The 19,265-nt window shown below is 43.4% G+C and overlaps 1 protein-coding gene across 1 annotated transcript in view; it reads left to right on the top strand.

Moving 5' to 3' along the window:
- LOC126184483 (dynein axonemal heavy chain 5) overlaps positions 1-19,265 on the top strand; it is a 976,026-nt gene that overhangs the window by 87,282 nt on the left and 869,479 nt on the right. Inside the window, exons 4-5 of the mRNA XM_049926874.1 lie at positions 2,244-2,248; positions 14,348-14,392. Coding sequence (XP_049782831.1) covers positions 2,244-2,248; positions 14,348-14,392 — 50 coding nt within the window. The remainder of the gene's footprint in view (positions 1-2,243; positions 2,249-14,347; positions 14,393-19,265) is intronic.

Here is a 19,265-nt window from a genome sequence, read left to right on the forward strand (position 1 = left end):
AGGTGACAACATATACATGAGATACATGAATAATGTGACAGTAGTAATTATATTAATGTAGCATGGCACACCACTTTTCTTTTTAAATCAATTTTACAGATTCAGTAATGTGTGATTGAGCAGGCAGCCATATTATGATGTAATACTTTATTTGGATCATTGATCGCATGTTATGCTAAAAGGAGTAATGTTTATTTATGTTTTAGACTGGATAATAGGTGAGTGAAGTTTTGTAGAAAGGTTGCATTGGCTAGCTCCGTCTGTTCAATTAGAATATGATGTGGCGATTTGCTTTTATGTGTATATATTTCTATCTCTTCAAGCAGATTCATGAGGCTACCTTTCTCAACATGACGCAATATTTGAATGTGGTCTTCAATGTTTTTACTCCATGTTTACTGAGAGTTGAGTGCATTGCGAATGCAGATTTTGAAGGATTGTTCAGATGTATGGCATCTAAATGTTCTTTGAATCAAATCTCAAAATTTCTCCCAGTCTGTCCAATATAGAAGGAAGGGCAATTTTGGCATCTGAGTTTATATATACCTGATCGTTTGAATGGGGGGTTGTTATTCTTTATGTTATGAATGGTTAGCTGCTGAAGTTTATGGTCTGTGTGGAAGCTTATATTTATGTTTGTGTTTTTGAAGAGATTACTTATTTTAGAAAAGGAAGTGAGACATATTTTCTGCTGCTTTCTGCAGACTTTTGTGTTGACTGCATAGGTGTCTGGTGTGGAGCTTTGTTGTTTGCAGTTTTTGGATATTTGTGATAATTTATCAATTATGTTTGGGTTATATCCATTGTTTAGAGCTATGGCTTTGATCGAGGTCGTGTGACGACGGCCTCCCGGCGAGTAGACCGTTCGTCTGGTGCAAGTCTTTCTATTTGACGCCACTTCGGCTACTTGCGCGTCGATGGTGATGAAATGATGATGATTAGGACAACACAACACCCAGTCCCTGAGCGGAGAAAATCTCCGACCCAGCCGGGAATCGAACCCGGGCCCTGAGGATTGACATTCCGTCGCACTGACCACTCAGCTACCGGGGGCGGACATGGCTTTGATGATATTGGTTTCTTTATGTTGTTCAAGTGGTTCCAGTCGAATTTTATGCAGGCGATTAAGCATGGACCTGAAGTATGCCATCTTATGTTGGTCTGGATGGCAAGATGAGCTGTTGATGCACACATCTATGGCTGTTTGCTTCCTGTAAATGTCAAATTGATATTTCTGGTTTCTGATGGAAATTTTTAAATCTAAGAAATTGGTGCTGTTATTGGATTCATGTTCAACAGTGAATTTGATGTTATTGTGCATGCTGCTCAGCTTGGTTGCCAATGTGTCAATTTCTTCATTAGTGCCATCAAAAAGAATAATTGTATCATCTACTGATGGATTTGTTATTCTGAATTACTGTTGTAAACTTCCTCACAGGCTGATTGTAAGATTAGAAGCGCATTAAGATTTATAAAATCAAATTAAAACAGTGTTTTAAATTATTACTTTAGCGAGATCTCATAAAGAACTTTGGTTAAAACAACAGTCGAGATAGCAATAATATTTGTCACCACCAGATGGCTACGCTCCACGAACAATGTTGTCTAAATTTATCATCAAGAACAGTTTCGAATCAAAGACTGTCAAGTTAGTCTGAATTTCACGAGCATTCAGTATTAACTGTTGTAATATCATCAGAAGAGAAGTTATGGTAGTCACAATATTATTATAAATTTATTCGTTTCAGATAGCAGTGGACTCGCAGACAGATTAAAAAAACTTTTAAACGACGATAAGTATTTAGAAACATATTTTACAAGATCCAGAAGGAGATTTTCACTCTGCTGCGGAGTGTGCGCTGATATGAAACTTACTGGCAGATTAAAACTGTGTGCACCGACCGAGACTCGAACTCGGGACCTTTGCCTTTCGCGGGCAAGTGCTCTGCCAACTGAGCTACCGAAACACGACTCACGCCCGGCTCTGGCACTGAGCACTATGGGACTTAACATCTATGGTCATCAGTCGCCTAGAACTTAGAACTACTTAAACCTAACTAACCGAAGGACATCACACAACACCCAGTCATCACGAGGCAGAGAAAATCCCTGACCCCGCCGGGAAGCGAACCCGGAAACCCGGGCGCGGGAAGCACGACCACGAGCTGCGGACACTCACGCCCGGCCCTCACAGCTTTACTTCTGCCAGTGTCTCGTCTCCTACCTTCCAAACTTTACATAAGCCCGAGTTCGAGTCTCGGTCGGTGCACACAGTTTTAATCTGCCAGGAAGTTTCATATTTTACAAGATGTTTATTATACGCTATAACAGGTTATGGGCGAAGGTCCATAATGAGAGGCTACGTACGTTCATGTTTCAGTTTAATCTGAACCCACATTGAGGAGCGGAGTTCAAATACACGACTGGCTACCCAGAATCAGGTATTTCATATTTTGCTTAAATCACATGAGATGTAAGTGCTACTAGGAATAATACCGATCTAATAGCGAACCGAACAGCAACCACACTAATTGTCCTGGGCTCTTTTCTATCGAAGAGCTGGTTGAATACGCAGTCAGTTTTACAAAAAGAACAGTGATGATGATGATGTCCCATACTCCAAGGAGCGTAGGGGACGATGCGGGAGACCCGCACCGCTGCACTAGGCAAGGTCCTAGTGGAGGTGGTTTGCCATTGCCTTCCTCCGACCGTAATGGGGATAAATGATGATGAAGACTACACAACACCCAGTCATCTCGAGGCAGGAAAAATCCCTGACCCCGCCGGGAATCGAACCCGGGACCCCGTGCGCGGTAAGCGAGAATGCTACCGCAAGACCACGAGCTGCGGACAAAAAGAACAGTAGCATGCAGCAACCAAAAGTGCAAAATAAATAAACAAAAGGTATCAAGGGGTATATATATGTATAGCAACCACTCACAATGTTTCACATTATCAATCTTGTGATATTAATTTATTAGCGACACGTTTCGAGCCATTAGCGCTCATTATCAGGCTTCAGGGCATGTTCTGGTTGTGAGCATCAGTGCGAAGATTAATGTGACGCAGCTCTACACGTTAGTCTACTCTGTGCGAGCTTCGTTATTTCCAAATAACTACTGCAAACGACATCCAATTGAACGTGTCTACTGTATTCGACTGTTGATCTCCCTCTACAATATTTACGCCCTCCCAAAAGAATCTTTCCACCATAACTAAATTGATGATACCTTGATGTCTCAGAATATGGCCTACCAACAGATTCCATATTTAATCCAAATTATGACACAAATCTCTTTCGTTCCCAGTTGTGTTCAGTACTTCTTCATTAGATACGCGATCTATCCATCTAATCTTCAGCAGTCTTCTGTAGCACCACATTTTCTGTAGCACCACATTTCAAGAGTTCCTGTTCTATTCTTGTCAGAACTGCATATCGTCCACATCTTACTTCCATACAAGGTTACCCTCCAGACAAATACCGTCATTAAATACTTCTTAATACTTAAGTCCATATTCGATGTTAACAAATTTATCTTCTTCAGAAACGCTATCGTTGCCATTGCAATTCTGCATTATACGTAGTTTCTACTTTGGCCATAATGTTATTTAGTTTCTTGAATAGTAATACTCACCTACTTTTAGTGTCTCATTTCCTAATCTAATTTCATCAGCATCACCTTATTTAATTCTGCAACATTCCATTACCCTTGTTTTACTTTTGTTGATGTTCGTCTTACAAACTCTCTTCAAGCTGCTGTCCACTCCATTCAACTTTCTTCCAAGTTCTTTGCTGTCTATGACAGAAATTCAATATCATCAGCAAGCCTCAAAATTTTTATTTCCTTTACCAAAACTTTGATTCCTCCTCCAATTTTTTCTTTGGGTTCCTTTAGCGCTTCCTCAATGAACAGATTGAATAACATCGGGAATGGCAGCACAATGCTGCCTCTCTCTCACTCTCTCTCTCTCTCTCTCTCTCTCTCTTCACAATTACTTCATGCCTTTCGATTTGTATAACTGCCATTTGGTTTCTGTACAAGCTGTGTGTAACATTTGTCTCCCTGTATTTATCACTACTGCATTTATAATTTTAAACTGTGATTCAGTCAATATTATCACAAGCTTTCTCTATGCCTGAAAAGCTATAAGCGTAGGCTTGCCTTTCCTTAACGTATCCTCTGAAAGAAGTCGCAGGGGCAGTATTGTCTCGTGTAATCCTACATATTTCTGGAATCCAAACGTATCTTCCCTGACTTCGGTTTCTATCAGTTTTTTCGTTATTCTGTAAATAATTCGTATCTGTACATATGATCCGTCACTTATTAAACAATAGGTCGGTAATATTCACATCTGTCAGCACTTGATTTTTTTTTATTTTGAATTATTAAATTATTCTTGAAAGCTGAGGATATTTCACCTGTCTCATACCTCTTGCACACCAGGTGGAATAGTTTTGTGATGTCTGGCTCTCTCGATGATCTTAATAATTCTGAGGCAGTGTCACCTATTCCAGAGGCATTTTTTTCACTTACGTCTTTCAGTTGTCTCTCGTATTCTTCTCGCAATATCGTATCTCCCATCTCATCTTCATCTCTTTTCTTTCTCTAATATCGCCTTCAGGTTCATTTCCCTAGTATATCCCCTCTATATACTGCTTCCATCTTTTGAATTTTCCTTCTTTGTTTAATACTGGTTTTCCATCTGAGTTCTTGATATTCATAGAGTTGCTTGTCCTTTCTCCAAAGGTGTCTTTAAATTTCCTATAGGAGTCGTCCATTTTCTTCCCTAGAGATTCATGCTTCTAGAGACTTACATTTGTCCTCTAGCCACTCCTACTTAGACGTTTTACACTTTCTACCAATCTCATTTTTAGACATCTGAATTCCCTTTCGGTAGCTTTATTTGCTGCATTTTATATTTTATCCTTTCATTAATGAAATTCGGTATCTCTTATAATATCCAAGTTTTCCTAGTAGCTCTTTACCTATTTGATCCTCTGCTGCCTTCATTACTTCATCTCTCAAAGAGACCCATTCGTCTTCTACTATATTTTGTCCCCCTGTTTCAATCAATCGTTGCCTAATGTTCCATTTGAAACTCCCAGCAACTTCTGGTTCTCTAAACTTATCCAGGTTCCATTTCCTTAATTTCCTACCTTTTTGAAATGTCTTCACTTTCAATCTACAAATTTACAAGCAATAAATTGTGGTCAGAGTCCACGTCTGCCCCTGGTTATCTCTCACAATTTGAAATACCGTTCCCAAATATCTGCGTCTCCACTGCACACTGTAAGACAAAAAAAGTGGATAAAAGACGCACCACGAATGAATTATGAGAATGGGTCGGAAACCGATAAATGTGATGCAGATTTACAGACAAACAAACGATTACAATTTCAGAAAAATTGGATGATGTGTTCAAGAGAAAGAGCTTCACAAATTGAGCAAGTCAGGAACGCACTGATACACCTCTGGTCATTATGCAAGAAGTTATTCTGATTAGCACTGATTGATACAGTTGTTGGACGTCCTGAGGGATATTGTGTAAAATTCTGTCCAATTGGCGCGTTGGATCGTCATAATCCTGAGATGTTCGGGTGAGCCCTGCTCATAATGCTCCGAACGTTCTCAATTTGGGAGAGACCCGGCGACCTTACTGACAAGATAGGGTTTTGGAATCACGAAAACAAGCGGTGGAAATTATCGCGAGTGCGGGCGGGCGATATCTTGCTGAAATGTAAACCCAGGATTTACCTGCCATGAAAAGCAACACAACGGGACGTGGAAAATAGTCGACGTACCGCTTTTCTGGAAATGGCTCTGAGCACTATGGGACTTAACATCTATGGTCATGAGTCCCCTAGAACTTAGAACTACTTCAACCTAACTAACCTAAGGACATCACACAACACCCAGTCATTTTTCTGTAAAAATGCCGCGGATAGCAACCAGAGCGATCCTGCTATGAAAAGAAATGGCACCTCAGAGCATCACTCCTTATATGGAGCCGTATGGCGGGCGACAATAAAGCTGACATCGCACCGCTGTCTGGGGCGTCTCCGGACTCGTCTTTGCTCGTCATCGGGGCAAAGTTCAAAGCAGGTCTCAGCACTGCTAACAATTCTACTCCAGTCAATGAGATTCCAGGCCGAACCTGACTGGAGACAGCTTGGGATACCAACCTGACTGTCGCCCGCCATGCGGCCCGACAACGAGGAGTGATAGCCCGGGCTGTCATTTGTTTTTATAGCAGGACCTCTTTAGTTGTCACGCGGCAACCTTACAGCATAGCGGTACGTCGACGATTTTTCATCCCGTTCTGCTGCCATTCATGGCAGGAAATCCTGGGCTTACACTTCAGCAGGATAATGCCCGTCAACACAAGGTAAGATTTTGTGCTGCTTGTCTTCTTGCTTGCCAAACCTTACCTGGGCCAGTAGGGTAGTCGGACGTCTCCCCTTTTGAGAGCGTTCGAAGAATTACGGGCAGGGCCTTCCAATCATCTCGGGATTTTGACTATCTAACACACCAGCTGAATAGAATTTGGCACGATATCCCTCAGAACTACATCCAACAATTCTAACAAACAGTGCCAAGCAGAATAACTATTTGTTTAAGGGCTCAAGGTGGTCCAACGCATTACTGACTTGCTCAGTTTGTGACACTATCTCTCTTCAATAAATCATCCATATTTTCTGAAACTGTAATAATCCTTCTGTCTATACAGGGTGAAAAGTATTTAAACCGACAAACTCTGGGAGGTAGTAGGGGACATCAAAACAAATATTTTTCCATAACGTCATTTTTTCCTATGAGGAGTATTTAAACCGGTAGAGCAAAATTTCTCTGGAGGAAAATTAATTAAACCAACAAACACTTTTCAATTTTTTTTATGACAAAGAGACAACACATTAACACAACCCAATTTCAATGACAGTAGATTTTCAAAAATTCCTCCATTGACACGTAAACAAAGATTACACCGTCGGGTCATGTTCTGTCTGACACGGGCAAAAACCCCACGATTTCCTGCTGCTGCTACTATCCAGGCAACCAGATCCTCTTCTGATGCAACAGGAGTTCCGTAAACAAGGCTGCGCATCTCTCTCCACACAAAAAGTCCAGAGGGGACATATCTGGGGATCGAACAGGCCATGGTACCGGACCACCTCTGCCAATCCACGTTTCTGGGAACCGTCGGTCCAGGAATAGACGCACATGACGACTGAAATGTGCCGGCGCCCCGTCATGTTGGATCCACATGCGTTGTCTTTTAGGGAGCGGGACGTCTTCCAGCAATTCCGGCAATTCTCTGGCGAGAAAATTGTAATAGCGCCTGCCATTTAATGGCCTAGGTAGCAGATACGGCCCAATTAAACAGTCCCCAACAACACCGACTCACACATTAACGAAGAACCGCACTTGATGAGCACAAGTAACTGTGGCATGTGCGTTATCCTCACTCCAAGCATGCGAATTGTGCATGTTGAAGGCTTCATCACGCCCGAACGTTGCTTCATGGGTAAACAACACGGTGGATGGAAATGTCGGATGCATTTCACACTGTTCCAGGTACCACTGCGAATACTGTACTCTGGGTGGATAGTCGACTGGTTCCAGGTTGTGGACACGCTGTAAGTGAAATGGAAGTAACAATTGCTCTCGACGGACTGTTCTTACATCGATCTGATTCGTCCCCATGTTACGTGCAATTGCACGAGTGCTGATTGAAGGAGCCCTCACCACATGCTGCAAAACAGCTTCCTCAAATTGCAGCGTTCTTACCGTGCGACGGCGTCCCTGTCCAGGTAATCTGCTAAATGACCCGGTCTCACGCAGACGTTGGTACACAGCAGCAAAAGTCGTACGATGCGGGATACGGCGATTAGGATATTTTGTTGATAAACCCGCTGGGCAGCTCGTCCGTTGTGGTGCGCTACGTAGTACGCACCAACCATATCAGTGTACTCCTTCCAGGTGTATCGCACCATTAGTAAACAGAGACAATGCACTACTACAATGGTGTATAGCAGTTGCCTATACAAGTGAAGAGCGTAATACCGCCTCCACCGGTTTAAAGAATCCACATAGGAGAAAATGACATTAGGGAAAAATATTTGTTTTGATGTCCCCTACAACCTCCCAGAGTTTGTCGGTTTAAATACTTTTCACCCTGTACATGTACACCACAACTACCGATTTTCGTCTATTCGTATTATTCCTCCAAGTTGCGTCGTTTTCTTTGCCTTAGAGTGTATATTCAATCTGATACCTTCATGTGTCTCGAGACCTCTTCAACATATACTTTCATGATTCTTAAACCAACTACTAGCGATGATTAAGTTATGCTCTATGCAAAATTCTACCAGATGGATTCCTCTTTCATTCATTTCCCCCCAGTAACCATGTTTGTTTAAAATACGCTCCAGAATTGTTTTGTGGGAAACCCTTATCCGTCCTTCATACAGCCCCGATATCTTCACATGAAATTTTCATAATTTTGGACCACTGATGAAAGACATAGTTGCCCTCTACTTGATTCGGACGAAGAGATGCACGCCTGGGTATAATTACAGTTCCGAAGGCAACAGCTAACATTCTTACGTGTCGGCATTGACTGCTTTGCCTCACAGTGGAATAAATATATTAAAAGTTCTGGCGATGACTTTAGAAATAATGAACAGTTTACTTACTTTTTTCAATCTCTCGTTTTCATTTGACAACGCCTTACACACGAAAAGGTGGCTGGCTGCTGTATTTCTGAAAGCAGTATAATCCACAGCCACGGAGTTCAACAACCAGAAAAGTGTCTCTACTTTGCTGCGCACCAGTTTATTTCTAATAATGAGAAAAATGTAATGAGAGTCCCGATGACTTGGCTTCCACTGGATAAGTTGTATCATGGAAAAACGTCTTCTTTGTCGGTGACTGGTTTCCATTATTAAACAAGGACGGATCACATCTCCATAAATATAGAAGCAACTAAGGAACGACGGAAAACACACAAAATGACCAGATTAAACAATTTTAGCACTGAGCTTACTGGAAGAGGGAGAGTTTACACTAGATTAAATATCAGTTATAAATCTGAAGGATTAATATAATGACAAAAACAGACGTCTAGTCAGTGTGGCGACGCTCCTCCGTAGCGGCGGGTGGCAGAAACAAAGGCTCGCTCCCACATCACGATTCGGCGTCTGACGGGAGGTACAGCATATTGTGCCACTGTTCGCAAAAATAGATTCCAGGGCGTCTGGAGAATTGCGGTCTACCACGCAAACTTACTGACCTACGCCGGAGCCTCCAAGCCTAATCTATTTCTCCCCAAAACGGTGCTTTCTGGCACACGGAAAGTGACGAACCGAGGAACGTGTTCATTCAAGCGACAGTAAATATAAGTTGAACGTTGGCTCCACATTGTGTGCTTACCATATATTTAATATAGGAAATTAACTGTATTGAAGAGACTGAAAATAGTTTTACTGAATGAATCACTTCTATTGTAATTATTTATGCAACGTAAATATTAGTTAAACGTTGCATAGTGAACTGAAATGAGTTTGCAGTGACAGTCACTATTTCATTTCAGTTTTTAACATTGCTACTTCACATTTCAAATAACTGCTCTCATCATTAGGTGCCTTAATATTAGATTACGTGAAATATCAGTTTTTCCTGTAATTTGTGCCATTTATCTCGTATTTTACTGGATTACTTCGAATATTGTGGCTGTTCTGTGCACTCGTTAGGCACAAGGGAATTTGAAAAATGTAGAGTTAATCCAAGAAGGAACATATAATTTAAAAGTTGGATTTTCACTTTTTAAACCTAGTGCAAATTGAGAAATTTTCCCCCCGGAAGCATTTCACCTTATTAGATACATTCACAATGGTGAGGGTGTAAATATTTTGAATACATAATCCTTTTTGATATTTTGATTGTTGTACACTTGAATACAGTTTTTCCCAAGATAGAGTTGTTTCTTCCAGCTTTTACTACTTCTTTTTATATATTACGATATTTAGTTTTTCCCCATCATTTTGATTTGCAGCTCCTTGTATTGGCCGTGTTTGCAGTTAAAATTGTTGGATGTGAGGTCCGCCAGTTATGCAAAACACCATTTTTCTCAGTACCCAAATATGTTTCGGCACCACTGTGCCATCATCAGTGGGTTCTCATTTTTATTTATTCTGCAATGTGAACATTTTTGTTAAATGATTATAAAATTATGTGCATTTTTAGTTCAAACAACAGATCGTTTCTTTTTGTAAATACCTTTACATTTGGTGTGCATGAATTTTCTTGATCACTTGTGTGTTAATTACTACAGGCAGCTTGTCATCTGCAACCAAACGATGTTGATGAGAAGTTTTTTGCTGGGAGTTAACCTATCTTATAGAATGTAATTTAGTTTGTCGCGATGTTTTCGCGCCTATATTCGTTTTTACTTACGTTTTCGTGTGGCAAGCACTTCCATTCTCAGTTTTTCTTTTCACAGTGACCGGTGACTGAAATCGAAAACTTGGGGTGCTCAGTCAATGGTCACTTATTACATTTCGTTTCTTGGTAAGCTTCTTTTTTTAAAAAAAAATGGTTCAAATGGCTCTGAGCACTATGGGACGTAACATCTATGGTCATCAGTCCCTTAGAACTTAGAACTACTTAAACCTAACTAACCTAAGGACATCACACACATCCATGCCCGAGGCAGGATTCGAACCTGCGAACGTAGCGGTCACGCGGTTCCAGACTGAAGCGCCTAGAACCGCTCAGCCACACCGGCCGGCCGCTTCTTTTTTAATTTGAAAAACATTTTGTTAAGACGAAGATAGCCAACCAAACGAACACATTAATAAATAAATACTGACTGACACGATCATTTCTGCTTTCTTCATATGCTGTCTCGGCTTTCATATCTTCTAAATGTGTATTTACTTCTACCCTACACAAGCTACTTTATGCTGTATTGCGGACGAGGACGATGATGATGATATGTTTATTTTGACACACGACAACAATGTTTTTAGCACCATTACTAAAATTTTATACGAAGAGTGTGGATAAAAGTGGCAGAATACTAAAACTTCAACATTAATTAAAACAAAATGGCTCTGAAAACATAAACGTGCACACACACGTCTACATACAGATAAGTATACATAAATACGAGAATCACGCTTTCAAAAATTAGGAAAAAAGTGAAACTTGTTGGAGAGAATTAAAAAAGTATAGCACGTAGCTGTGGCTGTTTGATCTATACAATAAAAAGGACGAGTCAGCCACTGTTCAACACACTAAAATATCCATATAGTCGGCTTCACCTATTGCAGCTTATTGTCCCTCACTGGCAGTTATCCGCCCTCTCACAGTGTCATGGCTCTTAGGTTTAACAGCGAAATAACAGCCTGCAGAGGACTGCCATGTTGGGAAACATGCCTGCTCATTCCTCAGATTCTCTCATGTCCTAGTACCAAACTGAATGAAACACGTTTCCCTTCCTGATGAAGGATGAAAAGGGTGTCCGTTATGTTTTGTGTAGTTTTCTTTGCTGTGTACATTTGTTGCAGTGCCACTAGGGCATTAATTGAATCGGAGAGGATGGGAAATGTTTTGTTATGAAGACACGTCATTTGTTCCAGTGCCTTCATTGTAGCATGGAGCTTTGTAGCAAATAAGGTTTACGACTGGGGAACACAACGGACAGCTAAGAGAATACACTTGCTGTCATACATCCGTGTCATCTGTTTTAAAACGGTCATGTCTATCCAAAATGTTATAAATCAGGTAATATATGGAGTGCAATCTTTCTTAAAATTTGTCGGATCAAAAATAGTGCTGGGCCTGCTTAGGAGCAACAGTCGAAAGCTGCTCCAACTTTCGTGTAAAGCTTTAAAATCAGCTACATTCATCTTTAAAAAAGGCGGTGTTTCGCGCGAATCCTATGGAGTCCCGTGGCTCGCCGTCTGTTATTAACGGTATGGTACGCAGGCGTCTGTGGCGTGTATACTTTCTTATAGACCTGTCGCATGTATTAAGCAGTGGCTCGCCATCCTAAGCGTAGAGTGTCGGTATGAGGCTGGTTCGAAAGGTCCCAGTCGCCAGGTCATCTCCTTCAGAGGGACCTTGTTTGCACCCGAACTGCCAAAGGAAGTGACGATAAAATGACGTAGTAGAGCCGGCCAGTGTGCCCGAGCGGTTCTAGGCGCTTCAGTCTGGAACCGCGCGACCGCTACGGTCGCAGGTTCGAATCCTGCCTCGGGCATGGATGTGTGTGATGTCCTTAGGTTAGTTAGGTTTAAGTAGTTCTAAGTTCTAGGGGACTGATGATCTCAGATGTTAAGTCCCATAGTGCTCAGAGCCATTTGAACCATATGACGTAGTCGAGCACTCGTTCACTTTGAGCAATCCCACTTAAAGTGAATGCTTTTGGAAGTTCAGGGGATATTTTCAGGAGGTTCAGATTGCTGAGGTGGTGGGTACGCACGAATATAAGAGTAAAGCTTAAATTTTACGGAACTTTTCGTGTGTTATGAGAGCATTCAGCGCGACAATATTTTGACACGGACGCTGGGCTACGACATGTTTTCGTCACCTTCTTTGTCCATTTGGGTAGAAAAGTTTCCCAATTTCTTCATGGTGCACCACGTTCAACATCTTTAGATAGGAGTATTTTCAAGATATATACAACGTGTACCCACAATCTAGACGAAATCGCACGAAGGCTCTGTAAAAATGGAGAAGACGAATTCGATTTGCTCTTCATGAATTATGGTCAGTACATTTTAAAATATTTCGTGCTTCTAGGAACCATGGTTTTAGGTCCCTAATATCTGGCAGCAAGAGAAGTTTAAAATATATCTAAGACTTGCAAACCTCACTGTGTCTCTAAAATTAAGAACACTGTTCGTCCTTCTCAACTCAGGAAAATTAAAAATTGGACGTCTGCAGTCAAAAAGGACATGCATAGAGTTTTCGGTTGATACATTAAAACCTCTATTCTCTGGGTATTTCTCCAGATTTCTAACAGTCATATGCAACTGAAGAGTTGCCGTGCAAGTCTGTAAGAGGGACAAAAGACGGAGAAGTCATCCGCTAACTAGAAACACTCGACACGACTTCTTATAGTCTACGTTACTCTGTTGAGAGCTATGGCGAAGACAGACTACTCTCAGTGTCACCGTTCTCTTTTTCCAAGAGATCATAGAGGACGTCATCGATTCAACATTTAAAATAACCTGGCGAGAGGAAGGACTGTATAAATTAAAGAAGACGTTCTCGAAAGCCCCACTCATGGTTACGTGCGAGGGTGATGTGCCACCAAATAGACACAAAGGCCTTCTCGATGTCAAAAAATATACCTATCATGTGATGCATGCACAAGAAAACCTTTGGTATAGCCGCTTCCAGGAGGAGTAGGTTATCAAAAGTACAGTGATACCTTCTGCACACACACTGAAAGTGACTAAGTGGATTTTAGAATCCAGACAAGGTGGTGGACGACCATCCATTCCAAGATCTTCCCCATACAACTATTGAGGGCAGCACTACGATAACTACTTGGACACACACGGTACTTCATAGGTCTTAAAAGTGGAACTAAAATTGTTTCTCTCAAGCAGTCATGAAAGTGTCCTGATACCAACATGGGGCTCAAAAGGGCCGATTTTTGCTTCACTCTGTGAGGTGCCAAAACATCCTGCAACAGACCCTACTGTAACCAGATGATGTGTCACAAGCGCAAATAATGCAGAACCCAGTTCCCACGTGGAACACGGACAGTTGTATTCTTCATCACTGATGGAACTGAAGTTCAAAATGCCCCACTAAGCAGTCACTCTGTAGTGTCGAAAGCTGGATCCCGGCGCATTGGCGGCAACTCCGTCGAAATATTACACCATTGCCTGTGCTCTGAAGCGCTGACTGGCTTGAAGAATTCTGTTCCACATTACAGTAGCAACTGGGAACATCTCACTTTCTGCAAAAATCTTCCTGGTGATCTACCATACGATTTTACTCTTAGTCGAGCGATTTATGGTGTTCAATAACGTTTGCCACGATATCTACTTGCCCTTTCATTCTTAACTGGTTGACATTTCACCCTCGCTATCCGAAAGGCTACGAGGTTCTCTGCAGGTGGCCGGCAACTGAATAAACCTACGCTGAGCTCCCGGCCTAACCCTCACAGCGAAGCGGCGTTCGTCGCTCCGCTAAGGCATCGGCTGGCCTTAGTTGGTGTGAGGAATGTGAAGTGGATGCTTCAGTGGTGTGGTGGATCGTTGTGGTGATATGATCCACTCACCCCTGGTTTCTGTCATTGCATTCAACATAGAAAGTTGGTTATACAGTACTCTTCGTGGCGGCATTCTTTCGGTCACTATCGTGTCTGGAAGGTGAGTACAGCTCATGAAATCATTACCTAAGTGCAAGCTATCCACCACTTGCCATTGAGCAGAGTATATGAGGACTGAAGAGCATACCAAGAGGGCATACCTGTGAAGGACTTTGTTGCTGTGCTTCGAATGACTGCTTTCTCTCCCTGTTCAACAAACATTTACGTGTTGATAAGGAAGTTCTTAATACGTCTACCATTGGGCAGTCGGTTGCAGAGCCCCAAAGAACACTGTGGGCGTTGCAATCTCCACATAGGGGAAGGGTTTCCCAAACTGACTAATGAGTTCAGTGAGAGCCTCTTCGTCGTGAAGAGGGCAATGAGGCAGGGTAATGAGGGGAGGTGGGGGGGGGTTTGGTTGGGTGGGGGTGGGGTTGGGGGGGGGGGAAGTGAGGAGTGGTATGCGTTGTTTATGAAAACAGCCACTTCTCTTCTAACTCTCCATCTATTGAGCTCGTCCTTTTTGTGGAAGACGTACCCAAGTAGCTCATGGGCGTCAGATAGTTTCAATTTTGTCTCCTGTAAACATAAACACGGTTGTCTTTCCTGGGCTAGAAATCGTAGTTCTTCCACAAGAGCCCAGAACCCATTCATGATCCCAACAGAGACATTTTTCCTTTTCTTTCCGCTATGTCGTTCTTCTGCGGTGAAGAGTTTCTGGAGAGGGTAGGATGGGGGAGGGTAAGTCGCTTAACGTACTTTCCAATTCCCTCAGGCACACATCGACGTCAATACTCTAAAAAATATGACCACCATAAAATCCATCAAACAGGACAAAGGCCGTATCATCTAACTGTTTTAGACCTAATCTTTTTCTTTTTGGCTTATTGTTTCTCGTTCCCAGCTCGAATTTTGAGGACAATGGGAAAGCTGTTTTTCTTGCTCTCTTTTTCTATCTCCCGTGAGGGTATATTATTCTTGTTGGCAGTACGTTCTGCTTATACCGTTGCTTGTGTTATAAATAAATTTGTTGATGTAACAAGCATCACAGGTTTGTAGATACATGTAGGTACATGTACTGCCCATCCGGCCAGGGCATGGCTTTAATCATCTTTGACACATGCGTAATCAATGACTGTGTCCCGTATGATTCCACGAATCATCGGCAGCCGTCCACGATCTTCGCAGACAACGTGACCCCCCTGTTTTTCGAGCTCTATGATCTCTTTGTTGTGGGTGGGGGTTTCAACAGCATCCTCCACCTGAAGGACCAGTCACCTGGTTATTTGCCATTCCTGACACTGCATACCGTGGTCGAGGGCTTTCATATCGTTGAGGTTCGAGAGAAGATTCATGGCGATGTCCCCAGTTACACTGATTATACAGCACCTTCTCAGAGCAAGCAGACTCGAATGGTTTTTATGTCTCTACCTTGCTTGGAAACGAAGTCTCCCGAGCATAAAAATGGCTGCTTGCGCTTATGGTACCATTGTGCCACTACCGCCTCAGTTGGTCTAGCGCAGCAAAGGGTTCTGGAAGCTTAACACTTCCTTACTTGGTGACCTGTACTGCTGACAAAGTATTGCCACTAAATGGGCATCCTGCAAAAAGGGTGTTCCACAGTACATTGGCGGCTCAAGTGTACAAAACTTACAATCACAAAGGTCTTCATGCAATGTGGCAAAGAAGTAGCGGCGGGGTATTAGGACACCACCAAATTTTACGACACCATCCTAGACAAGCTCAACACGCTCCCTCTATCACCTAATGTCCACAGAAAACTCGAACATAATACGAGGTGCATTCAAGTTCTAAGGCCTCCGATTTTTTTTTCTAATTAACTACTCACCCGAAATCGATGATACTGGCGTTACTTCTCGACATAATTGCCTTGCAGACGTACACATTTTTCACAACGCTGACGCCATGATTCCATAGCAGCGGCGAAGGCTTCTTTAGGAGTCTGTTTTTACCACTGGAAAATCGCTGAGGCAATAGCAGCACGGCTGGTGAATGTGCGGCCACGGAGAGTGTCTTTCATTGTTGGAAAAAGCCAAAAGTCACTAGGAGCCAGGTCAGGTGAGTAGGGCGCATGAGGAATCACTTCAAAGTTGTTATCACGAAGGAACTGTTGCATAACGTTAGCTCGATGTGCGGGTGCGTTGTCTTGGTGAAACAGCACACGCGCAGCCCTTCCCCGACGTTTTTGTTGCAGTGCAGGAAGGAATTTGTTCTTCAAAACATTTTCGTAGGATGCACCTGTTACCGTAGTGCCCTTTGGAACGCAATGGGTAAGGATTACGCCCTCGCTGTACCAGAACACGGACACCATCATTTTTTCAGCACTGGCGGTTACCCGAAATTTTTTTGGGTGTGGTGAATCTGTGTGCTTCCTTTGAGCTGACTGGCGCTTTGTTTCTGGATTGAAAAATGGCATCCACGTCTCATCCATTGTCACAACCGACGAAAAGAAAGTCCCATTCATGCTGTCGTTGTGCGTCAACATTGCTTGGCAACATGCCACACGGGCAGCCATGTGGTCGTCCGTCAGCATTCGTGGCACCCACCTGGATGACACTTTTCGCATTTTCAGGTCGTCATGCAGGATTGTGTGCACAGGACCCACAGAAATGCCAACACTGGAGGCCATCTGTTCAACAGTCATTCGGCGATGCCTCAAAACAATTCTCTCCACTTTCTCGATCATGTCGTCAGACCGGCTTGTGCGAGCCCGAGGTTGTTTCGGTTTGTTGTCACACGATGTTCTGCCTTCATTAAACTGTCACACCCACGAACGCACTTTCGACACATCCATAACTCCATCACCACATGTCTCCTTCAACTGTCGATGAATTTCAATTGGTTTCACACCACGCAAATTCAGAAAACGAATGATTGCACGCTGTTCAAGTAAGGAAAACGTCGCCATTTTAAGTATTTAAAACAGTTCTCATTCTCGTCGCTGGCGGTAAAATTCCATCTGCCGTACAGTGCTACTATCTCTGGGACGTATTGACAATGAACGCGGCCTCATTTTAAAACAATGCGCATCTTTCTATCTCTTTCCAGTCCGGAGAAAAAAAAATCGGAGGCCTTAGAACTGGAATGCACCTTGTAAAACCTATTTCGTCACTCTCCATCGCGATAGACTGTACAGTGTCGTGGTGTGTTCACGACGATGGGACCTTCTACATTTGGAATTGCCATCCATAGTCCACGCTGCATCTGAGAATCGTCGTCGACATAGAATCGTCTTCTCTGTCCTCACCATCTCCGATGGTACTCACAGGCGGCGGTGGTGTCTGCCTTCGCCGACCACAACCGCCACTTTCACGACGACGAACCGATGGCGGCGCCAATTCCTGACTACCTTGGCTCCACTCCTGAACGGATCCTCGCCACTGCAGAGTCGACACTTATGATGTCTGCGATCTCCATGGGAGAGATGATGGATGCGAACGACAAGGGGGTGAAGAACAAGTCGCTGGGACCAGATGGTCCCCTAGTAGAGTTCACGAGAACACACTGCACGTGGTTGTGGGGCTACCCTTCAGACGGCTTTTAGACTTCATTTTGATAGACGCGGTCTGCTGACTCTGTGCAGCACTAGTCTCCATTGATTTACAACTGCCTTTGATCATGGTAGACTCCCATTCCCTCTCGTGGTCGTGACGCGTGTGGGATTTCAAAAAATGGTTCAAATGGCTCTAAACACTATGGGACTTAACATCTGAGGCCATCAGTCTCCCAGACTTGAACTACTTAAACCTAACTAACCTAAGGACATCACACACATCCATGTACGAGGCAGGATTCGAACCTGCGACCGTAGCAGCAGCGCGGTTCCGGACTGAAGCGCCTAGAACCGCTCGGTCTTGTGGGGTTTCCGCCACTCTTTGGAGATTCCATTTCGTGTAGTCTCCATGGTCCAGGTCAAGGGGTGAATTGTTGGACCAATTCCAGTTTGCCTCTCTGTTTGTCAGGGATGACCTATGTCCACGCTACTGTATGCAGTTACACTGGAGCCCCTCATCGCGTCTTACAACTCACCTGCAGGGTCTCAACTTGTGTGATCATACCTATCACTGCAGGCCCTATGCAGATAATCTCCGACTTCCTTGCTGCAGCAGATCGGAATTCAAAGAAGCCACCTACTGGAGCCAGCAGGCTGGACATATTTCGGATAGCGTCCTTAACATCCACAAGTCGACGATGATGCATATCAGGCGTGGACTCCAGGTCGTGGCTCCAGACCCACTCCCCAGTCCCACCCTTCGTTACTGACGGAACGACATTATGGGCTCCACACACCGCACTGCACCATTGGCTTACAGCCGGCTTTGCCAGTCCATATGGCACCTTGTTTGCCACCATTTCATCGTTAACTTGAACCAAATGTAACGCGCGTCTTTGTCAATACGTATGTGGCCCCTAAGCTGGTACATGTTGCCCAGATCCTCCCGATGCCATTACCCCTTGGATACTTCGTGTCAGCAGGGCCCCTTTTCAACGTCTATTACAACATTTTAGCTCTACCCTTCTACAAGGTGGCCTCAGACTTGTCAACGTGTGAGCGCGATCCTCTGTGCTCTATATGCATTCTATGCTGCAGCACTGGCGGGATTTCTCCCTGTCTGTATGATGCAGTCTCCTGGATATCCTCCGACCAGTTCCCCCCTCCTCGCTCTCCCCCCTCTACCCCTACCCAACCACCGATCGATACAGCACACACATCTCCCTGTTACTGTACCATATCGTAACATATTTTGTCGAACTCTGCTACGTCTGGAATGATCTCTCGGTCACCTGCCCTCCCTGTGCGAAGGACTTTCATCCTTTGCTTACACTATTTATCCCTCATAACCACATCGAGGTACAGCAGCCAATGGTTAACGGACGGACATTTGGGTTTTTCACTACCCCCTTGCGACACA

Source organism: Schistocerca cancellata, chromosome 4 (genome assembly GCF_023864275.1).
Source record: "Schistocerca cancellata isolate TAMUIC-IGC-003103 chromosome 4, iqSchCanc2.1, whole genome shotgun sequence".
NCBI classification, from domain to species: domain Eukaryota; kingdom Metazoa; phylum Arthropoda; class Insecta; order Orthoptera; family Acrididae; genus Schistocerca; species Schistocerca cancellata.